Source organism: Myotis brandtii, unplaced genomic scaffold (assembly GCF_000412655.1).
Source record: "Myotis brandtii unplaced genomic scaffold, ASM41265v1 scaffold115, whole genome shotgun sequence".
Classification (NCBI taxonomy): domain Eukaryota; kingdom Metazoa; phylum Chordata; class Mammalia; order Chiroptera; family Vespertilionidae; genus Myotis; species Myotis brandtii.
In genome coordinates this window covers 6,390,577-6,418,352 of record NW_005353967.1, presented here as the reverse complement: position 1 = coordinate 6,418,352, position 27,776 = coordinate 6,390,577, and the positions used below count along the sequence as shown (strand labels likewise).

At 49.7% G+C, this 27,776-nt stretch overlaps 1 protein-coding gene across 1 annotated transcript in view; it reads left to right on the top strand.

The window, feature by feature from the left end:
• Positions 1-21,771, top strand: part of AHRR (aryl-hydrocarbon receptor repressor) — a 64,922-nt gene extending 43,151 nt beyond the window's left edge. Inside the window, exons 5-11 of the mRNA XM_005857909.2 lie at positions 4,111-4,200; positions 9,355-9,484; positions 11,069-11,202; positions 13,138-13,337; positions 16,909-16,970; positions 17,444-17,585; positions 18,361-21,771. Coding sequence (XP_005857971.1) covers positions 4,111-4,200; positions 9,355-9,484; positions 11,069-11,202; positions 13,138-13,337; positions 16,909-16,970; positions 17,444-17,585; positions 18,361-19,375 — 1,773 coding nt within the window. The 3' untranslated portion in view covers positions 19,376-21,771. The remainder of the gene's footprint in view (positions 1-4,110; positions 4,201-9,354; positions 9,485-11,068; positions 11,203-13,137; positions 13,338-16,908; positions 16,971-17,443; positions 17,586-18,360) is intronic.
• Positions 21,772-27,776: the final 6,005 nt, after the last annotated feature.

The following is a 27,776-nucleotide window of genomic DNA, read 5'->3' as shown; positions in this document are numbered from 1 at the left end:
TTCAGCTTTCGCACCCTCCACTCGGCCCGCTTCATGTCCCAGAGTCTGACCCAAATGCCAGGGAAAGAGCTGTGTCCTGTCTGCACTCATCAGACCAAGCAAATCGGGTCTTTTTGTTAAATGATATGAACAAGTAAATCTCAAATGGTTCGCAGGTTTTTCACTAAGAAATACTGTGTGTCTGAGAGCAGAGGCCCTGGGGAGACTGTGGCACATTCACAAACTCCGGAATAACCCCGTAGGACGAGGCCCCGGCAGACACTGCACGTACCACTCTACTCAGAGATGTTAGGACAGTGGGACCAGGCACTTCTCTGTGGAGCCACACAGAAATTGAAACGACAAATAGCACAGTCTGTTTAGTTCCCAGAGACACTGTGGCGGACGCCTATGTTGCACGGGTCAGCTTCCCACTCTTTAGAAGTACATCGGGGTCCAGGGATGGGTTGCTGATAATGGGCTTCGGGATGATTTGTGGTCATCGTCTCTGGCTGGACCATTTAAAGCGGCCACCACAGCTGCAGTGCCGCATGAGCTGGGATTTCTTGTTCAGAAAACTCAGCACAAGGGTCTAAATCACGCTGTGAAGTCACTGCCCTGGTGTTTGCATCTCTGTGTCAGGAAAGTGATCTGAACCATTGAAATAAGGCAATAAACCCAGCCAGAGTGGGGCTCAGTTGGTTGAGCATCGTCCCATTCACCAAAAGGTTGCCGGTTCATTCCCGGTCATAGCACATACCTGGGTTGCAGGTTTCACCTCTCTCTCTCTCTGTGTCTCTCTTTCCCTCTGTCTCTTGTTCTCCTTTCCTCTGTCTAAGAATGTCCTTGGGTGAGGATTAGAAAAGAAGATGGAAGGGAAGGGAAGGGAAGGGAAGGGAAGGGAAGGAGGTAACAACTTGGATGGCACCTTTCCATTCAAGGATCATCAGGAACTTAATTTTGCATCTAACAGCCACCAGGTCCTGACTGCCTGGGGTCATCTCGCTTCCCAATAGTTTTTACGCTGGTTTTAACATCTCACTGCTTCCCTCTCCAGTAGAACTGTATTTTCATGAGCACCGTGGCCTTTCCTTTCTGAATGATGCCTTCATGGTTGAAGTGTTGGAACGAGAGAGCAGTCAGGCTTCACTCTCTCCGTCCACGTAACCAGTTGTCCCAGATACATCTGTGTAAAGGACTTCCTTCCCCCACTGGCCTGAGCCAGCGCCTCCACTGAAGACTGCCTGTCTGTCCGTACACCATGCAGCCTTAGTTACCATGGCCTTCGAGTCAGTCGGGAAGGCAGTCAGAATAAGTCCTACAGTTTGGTTCTTTACCAAGATTGCTTTGGCGAGTCTGGGCCCTTTGCATTTCCATATAAATTTTAGAATTAGCCTGTCAATTTCTACAAAAAAGAAAAACTCTACTGTGATAGGACTGGGATTGCTTTATATCGATAGATTAATTTAGAGGGACTTTCCATCAGGAACTTGCATATCTCAGTGTGCTTACATCTCCTCTCTGCACTGTCATTGCTTTCAGCATGTAGGTCTTGCACATGTCTTATTAGATTTTTTCCTATTTATTTTTTTTAATCTTTATTTCATCTGGGCCTGAAGTCGTCTTTGTGGGATAGTTTTGATTACAACTTCAATTTGTTTAATAGATATTGGGCTATTTAGATTTTCTAGTTCTTTTTATATGACTTTTCTTAGTGTTTTTCAAGAAATGTGTTCATTTCATTTAAATTGCTTACTTCATTGAATATCAGTCTTACTATTCTTTTAATATTTGTAGAATCTGTAATAATGTAGTCTTTAAAATTCCTGGTGTCAGTAATTTGTGTTTTCCTTGATCAAGCTTGCTAGGGGTTTACAATTTTATTAATCTTTTTGAAGGACCAACGTTTTATTTTATCGATGACCTTTACTATTTGACTGCTTTAGAAAAATTTCCTTGATTTTTACTCTTATTCTTACTTTTCTTTCCTTCTACTTACCATGGATTTCATTGGCTTTGTTCCCTAGTTTCTTGAGGGAAGGTTCTATACTTTTCCTTTTGAAACAGTCATTTTAGGCTCACTGGGACTTCATGTTGCCTTTCTGCTTATAAATAACTTGAAGTTTACCAGTCTCCTGTGTCCTCATCAAGTCGAGGGCATGGGTTGTTCAGCTTTGCTTGTTCCTGTTGCTCTCCATCATGTTTTAGATGTGTGGGGATTGGATCTCTGTGTCTGCCATTATCCTAGGCTGCCTAGAAATATCCAGTATCAGTAATTTAAATGCTCTTAGAAGTTTATAAACCCTAATGGGAAAATTAGCACATGACCTACATGGACAGTTTACCGAAGAAGAAATACAAGTTACTGATGACTTTATGAAATATTTTCAATCTCATTGATAATGAAAGAAATGAAAATCCTAGTAATGATAAAATAATTTATCACTCATCAAATTGGCAAAGGTTTAAAAAAGAAAATTAAAAAAGAGAGAATACCCAGATTGTCAAGAATTAAGAGAAGTATTATGATATACTGTGGATGGCCACACACTTAATGAATGTTAATTTAAGTCTCTAAATGTCTGTGTTTTAAAGATACAAGTTGAAATATTTATGAACTCCACTGACTGGGTGTCTCAACCTCCCTCACCTCCAGCTTCTGTGCTGGCAGAATGGAGTCACAACTGTTCCTGCCTCATGGAGGCAACATGAAATTAAATGAGACATTCCACATAGGATGCCTGACACCCATGGGTACCCACACAGGGTGTGCTGTCCTTACTTTATCATGGTGATGGCGATGATGAAGGAGAAGATGATAGATAGATGGTAGGTAGATGATTGATAAATAACTAGATTATAGATAGATAGATAGATAGATAGATAGATAGATGGTATGTAGATAATAGATAAATAATAGATAATAGATGGTAGATAGATGATAGATAGAATGCTCACTGGTCATGCAGTTAGGTCCTATGTGCATCTTCACTAGTGACGGCTCTGGAAGCCACTGCAGGATGGTCGAGAGGGCTTGCTTTGCAAATGGAGACTTTAAGTCAAGTACAACAGCCACATCCCTACTTTTCTACACACACACAAAGTCCACAGTAATTATAGATATAACAGATTTAATCATCATAAAAGCATTGTGAATAACAAACACAAGCTAATTTAAAATCAAGATGAAGTGTATGCATTGTTACAAAATATTTTAAGATGCCGAAACTTATATTTAAATAATTTAAGCCTGAATATGCTAACAGCCATTAAATAAGTGAGATAGTACTAAGATCTACCCATTTTCACTTACCATCTCCCCAGAATACACCCAAACTGGAGGATCTAAGAGGTGAGGTGAACCAAACTCTCACGGAACACATGAACCCCGTCTTACATAAGTGGGTCCAGAAAAATGAAAGCTGGGGGAGGGGACCGACTCATGCCTGATGATTATATGTACTTGACCCCCAAATTAGAGAAGCGTACAGTCTGGCTTTTCCTTAAATATGGAATACATTTATGAAAAACTCCCCAGTGAAATGAATCCATTTATAGCATATAAAGTTACGATCAGATATGTTTACCCCATGTGTGCCAGTGATTCTTCATCGGGAAATCTGTTCCTGTAAGTCACCACATTAATAGACTAACAAAAATGTATGTGGTTATTTCAGTAGATATAGAAATAGCACTTGATGGAGTTCAACGCTTTTTCATGATAAAACCCTTTAGGAAAACCAGAACACAGTAAAGAAGAAGGTGAATGCGTGAGGAAGTCACACAGGTGAAATGAAAGGCTTGTGTTTAGTTTCAGGTACTGATGGGGTGTCATCTTGTCCTGATGATGTTTACTTTTTATAAAGCAAATTTGTAATCATCGCAAGAACAGGAACCCAAGTCTTGAGCCTCATAAACCATGACCAAGTGCCCATGTCATCTGCTAACTGGGGACCTGTTGCAAAATGATCATAAATAAATGGAAAGGAAGCATTTCTGGGGGTTATGAATGCAGACTACAAAGCAGGGGAGAAAAGGTTGAAACCTCAAGCAAAACGATGCTTGTACTTTTTCATTTCGAGTGATTGGATGAGTGTATCTAGAGGCCAACTCGATTTTTATTTCTTCCAGTCCCTGGACGGCTTTGCTCTGGTGGTGAGTGCGGAAGGGGTGATATTTTATGCATCAGCAACGATCGCGGACTACCTGGGCTTCCACCAGGTGAGCAAACCCTCTCTCTGCCGTGTGATAGGTCCCGTTAACCTGTGGATGCTCATTGTCTTCAAGGTTTAAACATCTCCAAAGTCTGCTTTTCTTATCACAGAGGTTTTAGCAGGTAAGCATTTCCACACCTCAGCTTCGTCTGGGGCTCAGTCACGGCAAGAGGTGTGACGTGTCCAGGGTGTCCCAAATCTAAAGAGCAGCAATGGTGCTGACTGTGGCACAGCCCCCACACTTGTCATGCTCTGGCGAGTCCTTGCCAGCAGCATCGATGCCTTAAACACCAGGACAAAGTGTGTTCTGGAAACGCCCTCTTGGATGCGCAGATAATCCACTTGGAACGTTGCCGCAGACCAGCCGGGGGATGGTTCCAGACATTGGGGCCAAGAGCTGCAGCTGAGGTTCATCAAATGCTGGGACCCAGAAGGGCGGCTCCTCTAAGAAAAGGTGCAATGAGAAGTCCCACCCAAAACCCAGGAAAGGAAAAGGACACTTCTCTGTGACACTCCTGAGATGTGTCCCCACACCAGCCCCACTACAGGGGAGGCTGCCTGGGGTGTTTCTCCCTTGGCTGCACTCAGCAGTGTGTGACATACACCATGTCCAGATTCTGAGATGAGTCTCTCATTCCTAGGACAATACAAGCACCAGGCGTGGCCAGCTTAGCCCTGGTGCCCTCCCTGTCCCCTGTCCTCTCCTGTACATCACAGAAGCTCTGGGGTGCCTCATTTACACAGTGCTGTTCACCCCTAAGTGGCCAGTAGATTGGTGGGCACAGCTGGGGTTAATGGCTCCCTCGCTGGTGGACTGGGCAAGAATATGGACACGACTTGATTCCAGCCCCCAGGTGGTGAAGTTTTAACGGACTTTCCTCAATTGCCTGCACAGGGCTGAGTCTAGAGAGACGCTGTTTGGTTTGCCTTTTCGTGCTGTCACCAAGAGTTGCCCCGTGAATTCTTTAGCTGTTATTTGGAGGTCTTAGCGCAGACGTTGGCTCGGTGATCAAGGCAGGGGTCCTGTAGAGCAGCCTTGGTTCCAGGTCCGAACTTGTCATTGGACCTTTGTTTTATTGGAGCTTGGTTATTTCTCTCCAAGAGTTAGAAGTAAAAAAAAAAGTTTTGCCTTTTATTATAAGGAAATTGTTTCCAAATGCCATTAAATCAGGCATCAACTCTAATTTATGCAAAATATTTCATAAAAATCTGAGAACAGCTTTGTGCTATTGTGAGCTCCTTGTGCAAAATGATTTACAAAGTCAGGAGCCAGATTCTTCCTATCACAGCCTGAGCCCATTGTCTGTCTCAGGCCCAGCACTGTTTGTGGTGAATGCATAGGTTTAGGCATATATTTCAGTCACCATTTTTTGATTGAAGAAGTTGTCTGTCCTCGCGCAGAGCAGCAGTGGGGAGGCTGTCCCCGTGTGAGCCACGGCGCCTGTGGAGCGTGTTGACTTTGCACGAAAAAGTAAAGATGATAACTGCTGGCATGAGGATTTTGTTCAAGTAATGCTTTTATTCTTAACTCCATAATGATGGTTTAGAGCTAAAATAATGGCTGCTTTTACTTGATCAAAGCCATGTTTTTGTCTATTTGAATAATTGTTATATTATTCTCTGCCTTCCTCGCATTTTTCCCACCATTTACTCCTCTTGACCTCACTTCCTAGGAATCAAGCTCTAGGAGATTAAGAAAGAAGAAGGGTGGTCAGACGTGCCACACTAATTATTACAATACAGATCCTTGTTTCCTCAAACTGAAAAAATTCACATTTAATGTCTTCAAATTGGCCTTAGTCAGGAATGCCTTTTCCGGTTTTATTATGCCCTCCTCTAAGTTCATCTGTCCCCTGTTTTGGTTGAGCCGCAGACTCATACCTTGCATGTTAATTCCACACATTCCTTTCGTTAATAATTATGGTGTGATGATGACGAACGGCACCCAGGGAGACCTGTGGGCAGCCCACTGCCTTCCGGGTTCTGTAAAGCTTGGGGTCACCGACTAAAACTCACGAGGGAATAATGTGAACCACAGGGAGAACCATGACTGCTCAGTGCTCAGAGGTCAGCATACTCTTTTCCTTAAACAAAGCCATAGAGGGGAAAACGCCATCTATCTGCAACAGGATGGAAAAACACCCAATTCTCAGTAAGGACTCAACCACACAGAGAACATAAAACAAACTTTAAAGAAATTAAGATCTAGATAAATTAAGGGATAGGCCATATTCATGAATTGGAGGACCCAATCTATATATATAAAAGGCTAAGTGACCAACTGTCCGTCTATCTGACCGTCTGACCGGCCAGTACATATGACACACACTGGCAACTTAAAAATAAATGTTGACTCGTGCATGCACGATACATATAAAGCTCTCACTGGTGCCAATCGCACTCGTGTGTTTCGATCTGTCATTGTAGATCGTGAATTTGGTTGACACTTCTATTATAGAGAAAGGGCGAATAGCAATATTAAAATATTTCTTCTTATTAATTTCCTTTCAATGTGCACTAATTCGTGCACCAGGCCACTCATATTATCATAAAGATGTCAGATCAAGTTATAGAATTAATGACATTACCACAAAAACTGAGCAGCTCTTCTGGAAGTTGGCAAGCTAATTGGAGGTGCAGAAAGCTAAGGTGATCCGAGCAGGTTAAGGGAGTGGGAGGGACTTAGGGGGACCTATGATTCTGGACACAAGACTTCCTACAAAACTCAGCAGTTAAGATAGTATGGCCTCAGTGCAGGGACAGACAAATGGACCCACAGGGGAACTGGCAGTCAGAGCAGACGGGTGTGCACAAATGATAAAGGTGGTCCTGCCGATGGTGGGGAAATGGTCAATAAATGGAGCTGGGTAAACTGGATCTACTGGCAGGAGAACGAATCTTGATTCTTGCCTCACACTGTACATAATACATATTAGGTGGATGGTAGAAGTTTCTAGGAGATAACAGAGCAGAAGTAGGAGATCTATAAGGAAAGACTCCTTAGGACAAAACCCCATTCCTGAGGAAAGATTGATGAATTCAACTGTGTTAGATCCATTAAGAGAGCGGGAAGGCAGGCCAGGGAGTGGAGATGTTTGCAATGGAACACGCCCAACAAAGTCCTCGTGACCAGAACAGACAGAGAACGCTGACAAGTCAGCACGATGGCTCCATGGAAAATGGAGAAAAAGACACAAATGGGCAACACGCACGCACACACATAACACGTGTACACACACAGTCACATCTAAAGACCAATAAATCTGTGAGATGCTCCATTTCCTTAGATTTCATGATGTGCAAATTAAAACCACACTAAGAAACCATGACACATTTGCCGCAGAGGCTCAAACGAGAAGGGCTGAAGTGCCGAATGTCGGCGAGAATGAAAAGCAACTGGACTTTTGCACTCGCCACAACGAGGGCGTGACTTGTGCACTCACTTTGAAAAGCTGTTTGGCATCATCTCCTGAAGCTGAACTTTGGCTACCATGCCCGAGTAATTCCACTCCTGGGTGTGCTCTCAGAGACGCAGCTGCGTCACGCCAACGGGCCCAGACAGGGTACAGCCCGAGTGTCCGTCAGCAGGAGAAGGGATTCGCCAGAGGTGGGGTACCCATGCAGCAAAATGCATACAACGATGGGGGGAGGGGGTGAAAACTGCGACACGCACACACGTGGGTGAATGGACAGGCACCAAGGAGCACAGCACACAGCGCTCCACTTACGTGCAGGCCAGCGTGACCGCCCCCGGGAGGGAGAGGGGGAGAGGCCCACGAGGCGCTGCGGGTGTCCTGCTTGCTGACTGGGTGCTGGTGTCACGGGAACTCAGCGCGCTGTATATTTACGATATGGGTACTTTCCAGCCTAGATGTTACACTGGAATCACAAAAGTGTATTAGGAAAACGTCCCTGTGGGTAGTGCACTTGCCATCATAGAGCCCCAGGTAAGGTGAGAGCCATCAGGTGAGCTGGAAGCCACCAGGTGAGACAAGAACCTCCGGTGAGGTGGGAGCTGCCAGGTGAGGTGCGAGCCAGCAGGTGCATCCCCTTCCACCAGGAGCTGGTCTCTGCCTGTTGGTCCCACATTCATGTCCAGACCCCCTGACCCTGGACAACACTGACCAAGGGCAGCACCACTTCTGACCTCTGTGTCCCCTTCTCTCTGTGAAAGCAGTCTGTTTGGACTGTGGGGTGCACAAAGGTTGGAGTCCAACTTTGAGTTACAGCCACATTCCTGCTCTGCCTCTCTGAGGATGTCTTATTTGACATTCGGGGCATCCCAGCCGGCCTTCGCCAGAGTTACAGGTAGGAGAAGTCGTGGGAGATGTGTACAGGCCCTCGTCATTTATCAACAGACTCTGAGAATGTTTTCACCGACAGTAGCCACAGTCTTCGTGGCCCATGGTTGTGGCCTCTGTGCCCCAGACGGTGGCTTCCCAGCGTGGACCTGGGGCCGCAAGGGTCGGCCTCTGTGCCGAGCAAAGGGAGGACAGAGGACCAGAGAGACGGCTGTGGACGGTGCGTCCATGGGGCATCCTGGAAGGGGGTGGCGTGGCCTGGAGGTGCCAGGAAGAAGGAAGTCACTGGCCAGGAGGCACTGGTGCTCCTACCTCACCCCCAGGGGTGATTTCCTAATAAACTTCTGGCTGCAACGTGCCCAAATCATACAGCGTGATGAGTTCCCTGAGTCCCCGAGGGTTGGAACCAATTTAGAAAAGTGGGATCTTGGCTCTAGAAGACATTTGGTCTGAGCCTCCCGCTCTGCCCCCGAAGTCACCGCCTGGCAGGTGGGTGGAGATTGGGGGCTCCGTGTTCCAGGTGGCATGGCCCGTCCTCCCAGGGAGGGAATGGCCTCGAGGCCACACTCCAGTCTTTCCTGTGGACTTTCTCTTCACAGATAGGGCTTGCTCCAGAGAGTTGGATGAGGTGTTTGTGAGGTAGTCAGCACTGGGGGCCGTGTGAAAACTCCCTGAGGTACCTGTTCACTGGGGGCCGTGTGAAAACCCCCTGGGGTACCTGTTCACTGGGGGCCGTGTGAAACCCCCCTGGGGTACCTGTTCACTGGGGGCCGTGTGAAAACCCCCTGGGGTACCTATTCACTGGGGGCCGTGTGAAAACCCCCTGGGGTAAGGCTGGGGTACCTGTTCTGATGTTTCAGACGGACGTGATGCACCAGAACATTTATGACTACATCCACGTGGACGACCGCCAGGACTTCTGCCGGCAGCTCCACTGGGCCATGGACCCTCCCCAGGTGGTGTGTGGGCAGCCCCTGCGCTCGGAGACAGGTGGGTCTCACCGAGCCTGGGAGCCCGGCTTGTCAACACGTGGACTGCCCAGGAGACTGCCCCCAATCTCCATCCCCTTCCCTTTACATCGATGCAGCGTCCCCTCTTCCAGAGACGGCTCCCGAGTTCCTCTTCCCCCTCCAGACGGCCCACAGGGCTCCGGGGCTCCTGAGCATGATGGTGTCTCCTGCCCCTCTCTGGGCTCTGCCAGGGCCCGGGAACCCTCCCCAAAAGCTGCGGTGCTTGTCTTTCCCCAGGGGCGCAGTCTTCCAGGAAATTCCTTTGGCCCCATTTGATTTGCTTAAAAAAGAAAGCCCCCAGAGATTGTTGTCTGCTCACAGATGTGCCCCTTGTGGGCAGGACCCCCTCCTGGCAAAGCCCCACCGGACCCAGACTGAGGCCCCTGCCCACTCAGTACATGTTGGGCAGGCGTCCAGCTCCTGCGGAGGTGGCAGGGCAGACTGGCGCGCAGGGGAAGCGCACCCGGGCACGAGGAGACAGGGTGCCTCCCCCTGGGGCCCAGGAAGGGGGAGTGAGTTCCAGTCTCCCCAGAAGTTGTAAACGATTCAAGAAAAGTTTCCAACACAGCCTCACGCAACAGCATAATTTCCTCATAATGCTGAGTGAAGGAAGCAAGCCCAGGTGCTGACACGCGAGCCCATTTCATCAAGCTCAAAAGGGACGACAGGCTGAGCAGCCGGTGGTGTCACGCGCAGTCGTACCGAAGTGACGTGTTTCGTTTTCTCAATCCTCACCAGAGCATTTGTTTTTATTGATTTTTTAAAATGTGGATGCTTTTTTTTTTGGCCTTTTTTTATATAGGATTTTATTGGGGTGACATTAGTCTACATGAACACATAGGTTACATGTGTGGATTACTAATTTACAAAATCTGTATGTAGGACCATATGCCCACCACCAAGTCGAATCTCCTGTCAGCGAGAGAGGAAGGGGTAGGGAGAGAGAAGCATGGATTGGTTGCTCCTGTCCTGGCCCCAACTGGGGATCAGACCCACAGCCTAGGCATGTGCCCTGACTGGGAAGCAACCCCTTTGGTGTATGGGATGATGCTCCAACCAGCCGAGCCACCCAGCAAGGGCCGAAGTGACGTTTTTAAAGGCAAAGGACTGTGAGCACACTTGTGGGAGCAGCTGTCACTGTGGGGTCTTGGGGACAGGGGATGGGCGGGAGGTCAGGGGCCGGGCCGTGTGAATTGCGTCCTAGACCAGTGATGGCGAACCTATGACACGCGTGTCAGAGGTGACACGCGAACTCATTTTTTTGGTTGATTTTTCTTTGTTAAATGGCATTTAAATATATAAAATAAATATCAAAAATATAAGTCTTTGTTTTACTATGGTTGCAAATATCAAAAAATTTCTATATGTGACATGGCACCAGAGTTAAGTTAGGGTTTTCAAAATGCTGACACGCCGAGCTCAAAAGGTTCGCCATCACTGCCCTAGACAGTGGGCGTGTTACGTGGTGATAGCTGCCTGGTAGCGCACAGCTGATCAGCGTGCTTTTTCCGTTTCCCTGTCACGGCCTTCGGGCTCTTGCCCCCACCTGCGCCCACCTGGGCAGGAGAGGATATCATGCTGGGGAGGCTGCTCCGGGCCCAGGAGGGGGGCACCGGCCCCACCGAGTACTCGGCCTTCCTGACGCGCTGCTTCGTCTGCCGCGTGCGCTGCCTGCTGGACAGCACCTCGGGCTTCCTGGTGAGTGAGTGGTGGGGGCTCCGGTGACGTTTGGGTGCCCTGTGTCCTGTGTTAGAAGGAATGGAGGGGGAAGTGAGGGGCTGGGGGTGACCTGCGTGCGGTTCTCAGCAGAACTGAGGGATGACAGGTGGGTGAAGGAGAGTGAGCTTGAGACACCTGCTACACACAGAGGAGATGACTCAGTGACGTGTTAAAACTCTGCAGTAGGTCTCACACTGTACTGGGTTTTAATTTATGTTTAGTTGTACCTTTATTTCAAATTCATTTGCAAAGATTTTCCCAGGACACCCAACAAGCACCCAACCGAGACCACGTTCCTGCCAGGCCTTTTGGCTTAACCTCTTCTCTTGCAAATAGATACTGTGCTCCCACTTCTCATGTGTGACCATTTCCTCTCCCAGCTTCTCACTGAAGGGATGAAGGGAAGGGAGGAGACGTCCTCGTGGGGGCACAACAGAGCAGAGCCCCTAGCCCGTGCCACACCTCTGTCCACCTCCCAGACTGTGTTCCAGAGCCTCTGTCGCTTCCCCTCCCCAGCCCAGTGCCCACACTCTCCTCGGGGTCACAGCCTCCCTAGAGGCCCAGCACCCCCATCCTTGGGCAGCAATTCAACACCAGACCCTCTGACCCCAATCAGTGTTGCAGGGCAGGGCCCTGGGGCTCAGTCTCCAGCCCTGCCTGGGTGTGTGCACTGCTGCCCCCGGCCACTGCACACCCTCCCAGCTCCACCAGGCCCCTTGCCCAAGAGGAGTTCGTCTCCCCCTCCTGGACTTTGGGCCCCTACCTGAGGTCTGTGTCCCCACCTGGACTGTGAGCCCCTCGGGGGTCCATCTCCATACCTGGGCTGTGGCCCTGGGAGGCACGAACCCCTGGAGTTTGGTGTTTGGCAAAGCCCCGGAGTGTTGGTCCAGGGCTGGGCTGGAGATTTCTAGCTGGTGCTCAGCATGCATGTAGGAAGGGAAGACAGACAGAGGACGGTGGTGTGTCTCCGGATCGTCCTCTAAGTGGCTCTGGAAGAGGGAACCATCCCTGCAGACCAGCCCTCGGGTGCCGCCTACCGGCTGGCCACGTCAGTGCCCATCTCACTGATCTTGTTTTGTGCCAGTTTTTCCAGCTCAGAGCCCTTTGAGCCACCGCACACCCCCACCCCCATCCCAGCCCCAGACCTTCGGGAAATGCACACCAAAACCTCCCACATCAGAGCTGCCCAGCGGCCCTGGGCTGAGGGCCAGACCCCCTCAGGACTCGAGACCCTCGGCATCACTCACTTGGGCGCTGGTCTCTGCAGGCAGGGCTCAGTGCAGAGGCCGCTTCCAGCCCGGTGGCTGCGGTTTCATTAACCTTTTCCTGTTGGTTGGTTGTTTTGTTTCTGCATTAACAATTGTCTTAATAAAAACATTATTTGTGCACAATACAAATTCAGTCACTTTAGAACAGTAGAGAATGAAACAAATATTCCTCCTTTGCATTTACCTGCTTCTCCAGATGTCACGGCCCCTACACATGTCCCTCCTGGGGTGTTTCCCCAGTTTCTTGCTCCCCCCCCCATACCCCTCCTTCTCTGCTCCACCCTGACCACTGAGGAAGCAGAGCTGCTGCTGGGTCTGGGAGACCCTCCCCTCAGGTCCCTGTGTCCTTCACGCTCACGTGTGAGGGTTGGCTCGCACACCCACACACCCGTGAGTGCACACACGAGAACATGCTTGTCAGTTAAAGGATGTTACAGAGACTCCAGAGCAGCTGGGAACCACTCGGAGGCCTGGGGGTAGTTCCTGTCCCACGGAGGCCAGGCATGGAGAAACGCTGGTGCATGCCTCCTCGGTGACTGGGGATAAGGTTCTTGTCCGTGTTTCGATCCCTGGGAACGTCATTTCCACCTGCTTTGACCATGTTGCTAATCGCTCTGTGAACATGTTTCTGTCCTTAAAACATCAGACGATGCAGTTTCAAGGAAAACTGAAATTCCTGTTTGGCCAGAAGAGGAAGGCGCCGTCGGGAACAGCCCAGTCCCCTCGGCTCTCGCTGTTCTGCGTCGTGGTGCCCGTGCTCCTACCTTCTGTGGCAGAGATGAAAATGAAGGGTGCGTTTCTGCGGGCGAAGCACAGGGCGGACGGCTCCACCGCAACGGACGCGAAGTGAGTAAGCCCCTCGGCAGCCACGCTCACCGTCGCTGGTGCTTAGAGCGCAGTGCCTGACATGTAGCTCTTCCTACATTTTCTCCATCTTCAGAAAGCGAGGAAGAGAGAGAAATGTGGTGTTTTTTTAAGCTAGCACATTATGGGAGCAACCAGTAGAAAAATAGAAATGCTTTTGTGAACTGTGGCAGCAAACACTGCCTCCACCCTTTGTCCCTAAATCCTCCAGTTCCCGTCAAGCCCCAACGGCCACCTGCACAGCTGTCCCTTTGGGGGGTGTGAGCGTCCACTCCTCCTCAGCACCCACGATTCACCTCTGATGTCTTCCATGACCATTTAGATCAGGGGCGGGGAGTCTTTTTTCTGCCAAAGGCCATTGGATATTTATAACATCATTCGCAGGCCATACAAAATTATCAACTTAAAAGTTAACCGCTATATTTGGTCATAGATTTAATTAACTCACCCCTAATGCCTTGCAGGGCCAGACCGAATGAGTTCGCTGGCCTTATATGGCCCGCGGGCCGGACGCTCCCCACTACTCACCCCTAATGCCTTGGCAGGGCCAGACCGAATGAGTTCCCTGGCCTTATATGGCCCGCGGGCCGGACGCTCCCCACCGGCACGGTGATTAGAAAATCTGACAGCAGACACGGTGATTGGAGAGCTCCCACTGTGTGCTCTGCTTTCTCAAGATGCTCATTCTCATGTCCACGCTCTGTGGTGTGGTCTGCCTTGGGGCTGCAGCTGGAGCCACTGCCTTCATGGCATGAGCCTCCATCTTGCTGCTGCTGGCCTCACGCATCTGCACTGAAGGTGGCTTCCAGGAACACAGCCGTGGGCCTGGGGCTGCCCTCCGGGCCCCTGACACGGGCCAGTATGCTAAGACAGCAGTTTTGTGGAGTGGTTTTTAGTGAAATATACATATGTCTTTTCACTTTTAAAGGTGTAATATCTCATGACACACGAGAGAGAGAAAACAGAATAGCCAATGAGAGCAACTGTAAGTGTAAGTGATGAAGCAAGCTAAATCAGGAAGGTGTGCTGAAGGGCAAAGGTTATTGTCCAAAGACAAACCCACTGTGCAGAGCCCATTGCAAAGGACTTAATGTGCCTGGTGGGGGATGAGTCTGTCCACACCTGCTTTTTTAAAAATATTTTTTATTGATTTTACAGAGAGGAAGGGAGAGGGGTAGAGAGTTAGAAACATTGATCAGCTGCCTCCTGCACACCTCCTACTGGGGATGTGCCAGCAACCAAGGTGCATGCTCTTGACTGGAATTGAACCTGGGACCCTTCTGTCCGCAGACTGGCTCTGTATCCACTGAGCCAAACCAGTTAGGGCTCACACCTGCTTTCTTACCACCTGGACTAACACACTCATACTCTGAAATATTTTCCATCTTCATTTACTGTCTTCGAGTTTTCTGTGTTTTTAAGCTGTTGTGGCCTGATCATTATAATTGAAGCTGCACAGTGACTTTTCTGTTTTCCATATGTTTTTCCAACCCTACAAACAAGAGAGGAAAATTCTACCCTTCCCATCCTCTCCTAGAGGTCTGTGTGCAAGCTGGGCTTCTGCCGCCCCCTGGCGCCCATGTGGGGAAGCGCAGGCTGGCTGCACAGGTGCTGTGAACGCATGGGGTTGCACACATAATGCCAGTTGAGTCATTATTAGGTATCATATTGTATAGAATTTCCTGAAAACTCAGAATAGGGAAAGACAAAGGCCCTCAGAGAACGTTGGTTCTGTTCAACATTCTAAGAAAGGAGAGAACAACTGCCTTGAGCTTCCTGGGTTGTGAATTTCCAGCTGCTCTGAATGGAATTCCTAAACCAAGGTTTAGTTCAGGCGTCATGTTCGCTTCCCTCTGAGCTCAGAGATGGTGGAAGGTGCAAACTCAGAGAATCAGAGGCCCTGGGGGCTGCTCTGGATGTGTTTTGTTGTCCCTGCAGATGCTATTCAAGTTCTTCACAACTTTCCTGACAGGTTTATGACACACCTTCATGCCTGATTGTACATGGATTCTGTATGTGTAAATCCATCTACTTGCTAACACTTATTTGTGCTCCAAAATCAATACCCAGGGGCCTTTGCAGTCATTCATAGTCATGCACAGAGTGACAGATATTTGAGTCGTCAATGAACATGTTCCCACTGAGAGAGACATTTCACCTCTTCCTCTGCTCTCTCCTCTCCCTTCTCTTGTCTCTGTTCTCTTATCTCTGCTCTTAGCCTCTGCCTCTCACCCCTGTTCTCCCATCTCTGTTCTGCTACAGAGATGACCAGGGGATGGAGAGGTGGGGCGGGGGACATCAGGGCAGGAGGCTTTGGCTCTGGGGCCAGCCAGGTGGACTGGATTTGAATCCCACTCCTGCCCCTGCTAGAGGGATGGCCTTGGGCAAGTCACTTAACACTTCTGAGCCTATATTTTTCTTTATTTAAAAAATATATTTTTATTGATTTCAGAGAGGAAGGGAGAGGGAGAGAGAGACAGCAACATCAATGATGAAAGAGAATCATTGATGGGTTGCCTCCTGCACACCTCCCATTAGGGGTCGAGCCCGAAACCCAGGCATGTGCCTGGACTGGAATCAAACTGGGACCTCCTGGTTCATGGGTCAATGCTCATCCACCGAGCCACACCCACCAGGGAACTGTATTTTTTTTTTGAAAATTAATTTTAAAAAAGAATCTAGCAGAATGTGTTTCCTCAGGCTTAAGATTCTGCCTAAGCTCTGTGACGGGTGTGTGGACCAGGAATCAAACTGGGACCTCCTGGTTCATAGGTCAGTGCTCATCCATCAAGCCACACCCACCAGGGACCTGTATTTTTTGGGGGGAAAATTAATTTTAAAAAAGAATCTAGCAGAATGCATTTCCTCAGGCTTAAGATTCTGCCTAAGCTCTGTGACGGGTGTGTGTATGCGTGTGCATGTGCATGTATGTGTACGTGTGTGTGCGCGCGCGCTCAGGGACAATGGCTCAGTGTTCACTAATTTAGTAGTTCACGGTGGCTGTGTAGAGCAGGGGTAGGGAACGTCCGGCCCACGGGCTGTATGAGGCCCGAAACATCATTTGGTCGGGCCCAGCCAAGGCATTAGGGGTGAGGTAATTAAATGTTTGACCAAATAGAGCAGGCTAATGTTTAAGTTAATAATTTTGTGTGGCCCATGAATGATGTTATAAATATCTAAATGGCCCTTGGCAGAGAAAGGTTCCCCACCTCTGGTGTAGAGCGTAGCTAGTGTAAATGACAAGAATTTACTGTATTTTCACTCTGGCCATCCAGAATACAGTAAAGGCACTGAAAAATCATCCAGTGTGCAGGTCTACTTTCTGAAGCAAATCCATTAGGCCTTTATTGGCCTGAACAGTGACATGAATTGGAATTTTTAGCAAATCTCTCGCTGAGAAAGACTTTAATATCTATACAAAGTTAAAAAGTATGAGTCAAGTTAAAAAGTGTCTCCCCCTCCTAGCCATAACTGTAATGCCTGTCATGTTTTTAACTTCCACCGTCAGCACATGTCATCTGCATATTATTTTGCTATTATCTGTTCTCTGCAGAGCAAAAGCCACCAGGAGTCTGTGTGTATCAGAATTGCACGGGAAACCCAATTACTTAGCAGGTACTTTTAAAAGATCACTATGTTACCCTTTTTATTATTTTTTTAAAAATATGTTTTTATTGATTTCAGAGAGGAAGGGGGGGGGAGGGAGAGAGAGAGAAACATCAATGATGAGAGAGAATCATTGATCGGCTGCCTCCTGCACATCCCACACTGGGGATCAAGCCTACAACCTGGGCATGTGCCCTGACTGGGAATTGAACCGTGACTTCCTGGTTCATAGGTCGATGCTCAACCACTGAGCCATGCTGGCTGGGAAACCGTCACTTTTTTTAAATGGGTAAAAGGTGTCAGTGTCCCTTGGAGGGCTCCCCCCACTCCTGGGGCTGGGCGATGGCCAGTTCCCGGGGGCACGGGTCTGCGCAGCTCTGAGGGGCTCCAGGAGCCGTGTCCACAGAGAGCAAAGCCACCCTTCGGGCCCAGGTGCTGCTCAGGGCACCCGTGACGCCGTTCCCTTCTCTGCATCCCGACAGGAAGAAACAGTGGAGAAAACGGCATTTCTGTGTTCAGGGCACAGATGGACGCCTGCCGCTGGGCCCGGGTTCCCGCCAGGGCCACATGCCTGTGCCTGCGGGGTGGCCCCGACCTCGTCCTGTACCCCGAGGGGGCCGCCGGGTAAGTGGTGCCTCTGCCCAGCCCAGCACCTCCCGCAGTCACAGCCGGGTGTCAAGAAAGAAAAGAGCGACTGGTGGCCTTGACCGTGATGGCTAAACCTTGCTCTTAGTTGAACATGCAGATACACACGGAACACACCCAGACATGCTTCTCGCCCTGTAAGTCGTCATTACACGTCTGGGGACTGGCTGGAGACGGGGACAGGACTTCCGTGGGGGCTGTAGGACCTTTGGACCACCCTCGCCTGGAGCTGGACCCTGGGTGGCTGCCTCGTCCTCTGCCCTCCCCTTTGCGTGGAAACCCTCTGCAGCCCCCCCAGGCCCCACCCCTTCCCTGACACGGCTCTCCTCTTGGAGGCCTGCACTGCTGTGTGGTCACAGGACCACCTCGCCCTCCCAGCACCACCTCCCATCACCACAGGTGATGCCACACCGTGCAATGTACATGACAGGACCTGGCACCCAGAAACCACCCAGAACCCCCTCTCCCAGCGTTAGTAACTACTTCACACGTGGCCTGTGCCTCATGGAGATGCTGCTCCCTGCACCCCTACCCCACCCTACCCCATCCCACCCCAGCCTCAGAGTCCCCCCTGGCGCCCTGGCGGTGGGAGGGTCTTGCACAGGAAGGGGGGGTGCTGACACTGGCTCGTGGGCTGTAGGGTTGAGAGCCGCAGGGTAGTGCGGGCGTAGAGTGGCCCTCACAGTCAGTGCCACCCTAATTTAGAGCCCTCCCCTCTCTCTGCTCTGCTGTCTGATGGGCCGTCTCTCCACAGGGACTGGGGAGGTGAGGAGCATGGGAGGGTGCCCAGCGGCGGCTCCGGGGTCAGGAGGAGGAGGGAAGCACACGCTTACGACTGCTGCTTCGAGACGCCAGGACCCACGAGGCAACTGAGCTGGACGGCAGGCCAACACGGTCAGGACGGCCCCAAGCCAAAGCTGGAGCCCGGCAGGAGTGACCCGTTCCCTGTGCATGCCACCTCCCGGGGCTCCTGCGTGCCCTACCCCAGCGCCCCGGGCACCGTCCCTGCCTTCCGGAATTCCCCTGGCGCTCACCAGGCCCCCAGTGCCTATGCCAGCCGGCCGAGCAGAGCCTTGCAGGATGGCGAGCAGGGCCCGGTCCACTCTCCCGCCAGCAGCCCCTTCCCCCTGGGGAGCCTGGAGAACCAGGTCCCTCAGCCGGGAGTGCAGTGCCTCGCAGTGGGGGGCTATGCCGCCCAGGACATCAAGTTGCCAGGTGTGCCCATGCCCCCGGAGGCCCCGTGCAACCCCATGTTGTCACTTAACGTGCCCATCAAGATGGAAAGTGACTCTGGGTCCGAGGATGCAGCAGATGGCTACTCTGTGTCGCCAAGCCAGGTGTGGCTGGGAGCCAGTGACGTGGCTAAGAGACAGCTGGTCACTTTCCCTACCAGGATGCACCTGAAAACAGAGCCAGACTCCAAGCACCACCTGTACGCCCCGCACCTGGGGCCTGGCATGCTGGGGGCTCCCCCCAGGCCTGGCAGGGAGCTGGCCCCCTTCCACCCCGCACACTTTGTCTGCCTGGAGCGTGGGCACGGCCCTCCTGAGCCAGAGCCTCCCCCCTGCCTCTGTGTGCGGGGCCACCGGCCCCCCACTCTGGGCTGTGACTGCAGAGCTCCAGGTACCACACCCATGATCAAACTTGAGCCCTTGGACTCACCCCCATGGGCCGCTCACAGCCAGGATGGGGCGCCCAGGATGCTCCCCAAAAGTGCCTTGGCGACACTGGTGCCGCCCAAAGCCTCCGAGTGCTCTTTTCTGCCATAAGCCGGGCGTTTGTTCAGTGGCATCTGCCCCCCTCCGATTGTCAGCTGGGATGGCAGGTGCAGGCCAGAGCCCCTCTTCAGGGCGCTCTGCAAGTGGCACAGGCTCAGTCCTCTGTTATCTGGTGGCAGATGCAAGAGTGTGTTCTGTGTTTTATAAAATATCACCAAAGTTCTTAAATGCAAAGTGGTCTTAAGTCTGTTCAAGTATGACAGTATTTCTCTCCGAGGGGCTAAGTTTTTCAGGAAGCGGCCACAGTGAGGCATGTGGGCCAGGTGGGGTTTACTCCAGGCTCGGGAGGTGGCAGCAGGCTCGGGGCTGACTGGCAGTCCACGGGGCATGAAAGCTGTGACGTTCCCTGTGGCCCCACACCTGCCTCCAGCTCCCCATCCGTTCAGAGTGCAGCCTCGCCATGGGGATTCCACGGCCAGACAGGCCCTTGGGGCTGGAACTCGCTCAGCGGCAGGTGACTGTGCCCCATTCCCGGCAGGAATCTAGGGAGTTCCAGGCAGAAGGCACTGGAAGCATCAGGTCCTGTGGCATGTGCTCTGCGACCCGAATGGAGTTGGAGGCCAAACTGGAGTGGAGATTCACGGGGTGATGTCCCGTTCCTTCTAGAAGTCTCTCTGGGGCTTTGAATAGGCCTCTGAAGATGGTTTACGCTCACCTGTCTCTTGGTGCAGCATGTAACCTAGAGTTCCCGGAGTCTGGGTTTGGAGGTAGAGAGAAGTTGAAAACGTGGAGAAAAGAAACAGGAGAGTGCATTGTCCCGCTGTCTTGCTGGCTGTTCACAGTTTTTCAAATGAGGACTCCAATCACCATCCCAGGAAGAGTTGTTAGAGAAAAGCCAGGCAGGTAACTTCTTTAATTGGAAGGGTAATGCGTTCTGATTGCAGGAAATTTGGATACAAAGCATAAGTCCAAAAGTGAAGGTGACCCTTAATCCCCATCCAGAGATGGCTTGTAGCCGATGGCAAAGTTCCAGGGGAACCCAGGGCATCCCATCGGGGTCTGAAAGCCAGCAGGCAGGAGGAGGCCACAGCAGGGAGGCCCTGGATCTGGGGTCTGCCCATGGCCCTGCCTGTACAGGACAAGGACGCCTATCTTTAAAGTCACTGCCGCTGGGCGTCTCAGGAGGTGGCCGGAGCCCCCGGTGAGGACTTGCTGTTCCATCTGGAAATTCTGCTCTCAGTGCGGGGGTTTCTGTCATTGGTGGTGTTGGGGTGCCCGTGTTCAGTTCCTGGGTTAATGCTGAAACTGTTTGGTAAATGCCACCCTGGGGACCGGCCACTCTGAGGAACACCTACTGCCCCTTCTCGCCCCACGTTGCCCCAGTATCCCATCTACCCAGTTCTCACACGGAGCCTAGCACACCTCTGCTCTCTGGGTAGCTGTGGATTTAATCTCAAAGACAAGCAGTGGAGTTTCAGAATTTTCCTGCTTCTTTCTATTCAAGCTGAGTGCCCACTTCTCATCACAGGAAGCCCCCCCACCCCCACCCCTGTCTCTCAGAAGTAGCCGTCCACTCTTTGTGCTCCCTCCTGGGAGGGTGCTCCCTCAGCTCCTCTCACTTCATTCAACGGAGGGGAAGCAGGCCACCGCCTTCCCCATCCCAGACTACAGCAGACAGGTGAGTGTGTAACTGGGAGAACGGGGGACTGAAGAGATGGAATTCACAGACATCATTGCATTTTTTGCACATTGTAGCCAGATCCCAGCGAAACCAAAGGAGAGCTGTAGGCATGAACCTCACGTGAGGAGAAGCCTTTCCAAACTCATTCAGTGGTCCTTGCTCGAGAGGTGCCTGGACTGCCCCATCCTGCCAGCATCAGGCCCGCGCTGCCCCACCTCCTCCCTAACGTTCAGATGAACCCATCTGTCCACATTCTCTTGGACCCCCTGCATCTAATGGGCCGCCGCTGGGAGGACAGGTCATGCTTGTTGATGTAGAATTCAGCATCTGGACCTCAACTCTGAAGTTTTCTGTCCGCGACCTCCGTTGTGCTTGGACCCAGGGCCCTTCCTCTGCTGAGTCAGCAGCAGCAAAACTTCCCTGAGTCAGCACTTCTGTTATTTTACATGCTTATGTGGGAAAATTTGTGTGGGGAAGACGATGATGGGAGGCAGAAGGTGCAGCTTGGCATTCCTGCTCTGCGATGTCACTAGCAGTGCTAATGACATGCTATCTTCTGTTGTCCGAAGCTTTGACTGTGTCACTGAAACAGGTTACAATCAAATAGAAGGTAAAGATGGGATGGAAGTGGGGAGGGAGGGGAGATAAACACAAATTATATTTTATATTTTTGCAGTTTCTACTGGAAGAAAAAAGTTTTCAATATCTAGACTGATTTGTTGAATTTTACAAATGGATGACTATAATGTAACTTTTTGTATTTTCTTGGTGCCTTTAGAAAGAACTTTCAAATGTATTTCTGATACTGTGGTTTCATTACATTTGCAATATTGATGTTCAATAAATCACAGTAATATGGGTTTAGCATAAATGGAAACATCTACTTGATTTTTCAAATGAAGTCATTTTATTTCCTTTAAAGTGTGTGTTGGCGAATGTACATTCTAAGACAGTCCTTCCCAGGGGAGAGCAGGCCAGCCAGCCCCCATTTGCTGGGCCAAACCCTCCGCAGTGGCCGCCTGTCCTCCCTTGTGCCCCCCGTACCCCATCCCTGTCTTGCTCATGTTCTGCACACTCACCTGTGTTGAGACCTGAGATGGAAGTCACTCGCTTGCACTCTGTCACATGACTACCCCGCTCCTGTGGGGACTGATGGGCATGGGGGTGAATCTCAGACTCTCCAGTGTGCTCCTTGGGACTGAAGTAACTGGAGAAACTGCTTTTGGGGATTGTTCTTTCCCCTGGTCCACTCTTGCATTGATGCACCCTTTGAGCATTCTGGCCTCATGGAGGTGTCTCAGAGTCCACCTGCTGGCCCTGTGTGGGTGTGAAAGCCCCACCCTGGCATCAGGACCACCCCCTCCCCTGCTCCAGGGGACGTTTTTGCTCACCTCACTTTCCCCTCCCTCTTTGCTTTGCCACCCTGGTCATTTCTTATGCTTGGCTGTGAAGTCTGTGCATTTAAAAGGTACATATAAAACTTACTGCCCTAACTGGTTTGGCTCAGTGGATAGAGCGTCGGCCTGCGGACTGAAGGGTACCGGGTTTGATTCCAGTCAAGGGCATGTACCTTGGTTGCAGGCACATCCCCAGTAGGGAGTGTGCAGGAGGCAGCTGAATTGATGTTTCTCTCTCATCAATGTTTCTAACTCTCTATCCCTCTCCCTTTCTCTCTGTAAATAATCAATAAAATATATTTTAAAAAAACTTACTTATTTTGGTTAATCCTCACCTGAGGATATCCCCCCCCCCATTGATTTTTAGAGAGTGGAAGGGAGGGAGTGGGGGAGAGAGAGAGAAACATCACTGTGAGAGGGACATTGATGGATTGCCTCCTGCACATGCCCCAACCCCAGCCAGGTTGGGCGGCAACCCAGGTACATGCCCTTGATCAGGAATCAAACCCGAATTTTTTGGTCCACAGGCCGATGCTCTAACCACTGAGTAAAACCAACCAAGGCAAAGGGTGATTGCTGTTTTTATTCAACACTTTATAGAAGGCATTTCAGTTACTTGATTTTCAAAAAAACAGAAGTCAGAAAAAGATTTTTAATCAATGTTTTCTTCTTTTAGTTTTTAAGGATGAAAAAAAAAGTCATTTAACAAAGCCCCCCCCGCCTTTTCTTTTTTTTTTTTTAAATGACAGGGATCTATTCTTTCAGAGTTCTGGAGGCCAGACAAAGCATCACATTTTTTTTGTTTTTAGAAGCAAAGTAGTAGTTTATGAGTTGTAAGTGTTGTGCTCCATCAAGACCATTTTCCTTCACTTACAGATTGTGTTTTTCATAGCACAATGATGATAGTATACACCTGAATGGAGCCCTCACAAACTATCATTCATAGTAAAGTAAATGGAATCAACAAGAAATGAAAGCAGAAGAGTACATCAGTAGGAAGCTGGAGGCCAGAATAGAGTTAAAACTCCTTGAAGATCCCATACAATGTTCTTAATCATTCTTTGATACTTCCATAAAATTTTCTAGGGGTGATCACTTTCTTTGTATGACACTGGATCCCATAGTTTAATAAATCTAGTTAAGATATTATCATCTCCAAGCTAATTATTTCTGGATTATTTTTCCATTGGTTATGCTTATATGGATGCATACAAGTCCTTCGGTTGATCTCTTACTCCCCTCCCTTCTGCCCCCCAACCCTCTCTGGCCTTCCCACTGCAGTTTGACAATCAGTTTGAGGCAGCTCTGCCTCTGTATCTATTATTGTTCAAAAGTTTGTAATGGTCTTTATTATCCATGAATGAGTGAGATCATGTGGTATTTTTCCTTCATTGACTGGCTTATTTCACTTAGCATAATGCTCTCCAGCTCCATCCATGCCGTTGCAAATTGTAAGAGTTCCTTCTTTTTTACAGCAGCATAGTATTCCATCGTGTAGATGTACCACAGTTTTCTAATCCATTCATCTACTGATGGGCACTTAGGCTGTTTCCAGATCTTAGCTATGGTGAATTGTGCTGCTATGAACATATGGGTGCATATATCCTTTCTGATTGGTGTTTCTGGTTTCTTGGGATATATTCCTAGAAGTGGGATCACAGGGTCAAATGGGAGTTCCATTTCCAGTTTTTTGAGGAAACTCCATACTGTCTTCCATAGTGGCTGCACCAGTCTGCATTCCCACCAGCAGTGCACAAGTGTTCCTTTTTCTCCACATCCTCTCCAGCACTTGTCGTTTGTTGATTTGTTGATGATAGCCATTCTGACAGGTGTGAGATGGTACCTCATTGTTGTTTTGATTTGCATCTCTCGGATGATTAGTGACTTTGAGCATGTTTTCATATGTCTCTTGGCTTTCTGAATGTCCTCTTTTGAAAGGTGTCTATTTAGGTCCTTTGCCCATTTTTTGATTGGATTGTTTATCTTCTTTTTGTTAAGTTGTATGAGTTCCCTATAAATTTTGGAGATTAGGCCCTTATCAGATATGACGTTGGCAAATATGTTTTCCCATGCAGTGGGTTTTCTTGTTGTTTTGTTGATGGTTTCTTTTGCTGTGCAGAAGCTTTTTATTTTGATGTAGTCCCATTTGTTCATTTTCTCTTTAGTTTCAAGTGCCCTAGGAGCTGTATCAGTGAAGAAATTGCTTTGGCATATGTCTGAGATTTTGTTGCCTTTGGATTCTTCTAGAATTTTTATGGTTTCCTGTCGTACATTTAAGTCCTTTATCCATTTTGAGTTTATTCTTGTGTATGGTGTAAGTTGGTGGTCTAGTTTCATTTTCTTGCATATATCTGTCCAATTTTCCCAACACCATTTATTGAAGAGACTATCTTGGCTCCATTGTATGTTCTAAAGCATCACATTTTTAACCATCCTGTTGAACTGAAGAAATTAGGGAGCCCTGCATCCAAACACAGACACTGATAGCATGAGACTCCATTTCCCATTATTGTTCAATGTTGCTACTTTTTAAAGTGACAGTCCTAAAAGCTTTGACCATTTTGGCACATTTTGCTTCATTAGTTTCAAAATGCCTTTACAATTATTAACTTAAAATGTAATTTTAATTTTTTGTTTACATTTTTCACTGCTCGACTTAGTGCTATATTTTCACAATTACTAGGTACAGATGAAATAATAAAGGGACCAGCCATCAGAATAATGAGATACTGCCCCTCCTCAGCTGTGACCTGTGCTGCCCTGCAATGGTGGGGGCTCACACATCTCCATCTTCCTGCCCCGCCCCCCCGCTGTGCACCTAGGTGTGTGCCTGTGTGTCTGTGGGCTCACATGTGCGTGCATGTGTGTGTTCCCATGTGTGTGTGCAGGCACCCATCTCCTGTGCTGCTGCCCTCACCCTTCCTCCCATCCAGATCCAATCCCCGCCTGTTCAGGACTCTGCCCTATTTGTACCATCTCGGTTGACTTCAGAAGGTGCCCAAGGGTAGTCTAGTAGTTGGTAACCGTGAAAGGTTTCCTCTTCAGTTCGAGTTAAGGCAAATAGTGCTTCTCATCACAACAGACAAGCCCTGAAACCCTATTAGTACACTAGCGACCCGGTGCACGGATTCGTGCGCATTGAAAGGAAATTAATTAGAAGGTGGCCAGCGGGGTGGGACTGGGCGAGATGGGCCAGACACACCCTGAATCCAACCTCCTGTGGTCCCTCCAGGCATCGGTGGAGTGAGTGGAATAGTGCTTCTCATCACAACAGACAAGCCCTGAAACCTTATTAGCACACTAGCGAGCCAGTGCACAGATTCGTGAGCATTGAAAGGAAATTAATTAGAAGGTGGCCAGCGGGGTGGGACTGGGCGAGATGGGCCAGACACACCCTGAAACCAACCTCCTGTGGTCCCTCCAGGCATCGGTGGAGTGAGTGGGGGGTCCCTCCAGCAGGTGGGGTCCCTCTGCCTGGCCTGCGGGGATTAGGCCAAAACTGGCTCTCTGACATCCCCTGAGGGGTCCTGGAGGGGTCCCGGAGTGCGAGAGGGCACTCTGCAAAGTTGCCATTATACAGGGTGCGGAATGCAAACGCAAGTGTGCGGTAAACCAGATTCAGGGCAGACAGTGCCCCAGCAACAGCATAACCGACAGCCGAAGGTGGAATCATGCAGCCCCGGGAGGAATTGGGCTCACTCCGCTCCTGTGTTGAGCGTCTGCCCCCTGGTGGTCAGTGCGCATCATAGTGACCAGTTGGATGGTCGGACACAGCATATTAGCCTTTTATGTACAGTAGGTCCTCGGGTTACGTTGGAGATCCGTTCCTATGGTGCAATGTAACGTGATTTCCGCTGTAAGTCGGAACCCACCTACATAAGCACCTATGTCACTCACATGGAGCACATACACAGCCTTAATGAAGTGAAACAGTAAAAAAATTTTAAAAGAAAGATAACAATTCCTGACCTTTACTTGTGGTAAATAAATAATAAAAAACAAAGCATATATGTACATACATCAAAATGACGGAACTTATTTATTTTCTTATAAATAAATGGGAGATGGCGACGTAACCATGAAATGATGTATGTCTCAGCTCAGCATTGTTCCATTTCGTGATCGCCAGTCCCAGGTGGGCTGCTCCCAGGTGGACTTCTGATCTGTTTGTGCTCCCTGATGGGCTTAGTGTTAGGTCGCCCAAGGAGGAACGCAGGAGACCAGAACAGTGAGGGATTACGAATTTATTCGATCATCCGCACCCCAGGTGGCTGAGCCTGGATGGCTCCAGCACCCAGTGAGGGGAGCCAGCAGCTTTTGAAGAACTTTTGGCGGGCTTTTTCTGGGCAGAGAATTCTTTGTGCACACCCGGAGGGAAGATCATGGAATGTGGTCGCTGCAAGTGAAATGAGGTCTCTGCAAAGGGAACGTCCATAGTGAAATGGCCTGAAAAGCCAGTTCCCTGGGGGAGGGGTAGCCATTCAATTGCTCCATCAAACCTAACACCTAGTTCACGTCAGGTTCAGGGCGCAAGGACCACAGCTCACGAAGAAGCTGCTGAGAGACAGCGTGGGGTAGCACACGTGACGCCTATTTACTGAACATCCGCCACCCGGCCCTGAGCCGGGCGGACAGGTGCAGCAGCTGAACAGGGAGACCCCAACGGGGTGGGGCCTGGCGGTCCCGCACCCGGAAGTCAGCTCGGGCTTCCGAGGACGTGCGGGCCACAGCGCGGGTGAAGGAGTCCTGAGGGAGCCCTGCATCCAAACACAGACACTGATAGCATGAGACTCCATTTCCCATTATTGTTCAATGTTGCTACTTTTTAAAGTGACAGTCCTAAAAGCTTTGACCATTTTGGCACATTTTGCTTCATTAGTTTCAAAATGCCTTTACAATTATTAACTTAAAATGTAATTTTAATTTTTTGTTTACATTTTTCACTGCTCGACTTAGTGCTATATTTTCACAATTACTAGGTACAGATGAAATAATAAAGGGACCAGCCATCAGAATAATGAGATACTGCCCCTCCTCAGCTGTGACCTGTGCTGCCCTGCAATGGTGGGGGCTCACACATCTCCATCTTCCTGCCCCGCCCCCCCGCTGTGCACCTAGGTGTGTGCCTGTGTGTCTGTGGGCTCACATGTGCGTGCATGTGTGTGTTCCCATGTGTGTGTGCAGGCACCCATCTCCTGTGCTGCTGCCCTCACCCTTCCTCCCATCCAGATCCAATCCCCGCCTGTTCAGGACTCTGCCCTATTTGTACCATCTCGGCTGACTTCAGAAGGTGCCCAGGGGTAGTCTAGTAGTTGGTAACCATGAAAGTTTTCCTCTTCAGTTCGAGTTAAGGCAAATAGTGCTTCTCATCACA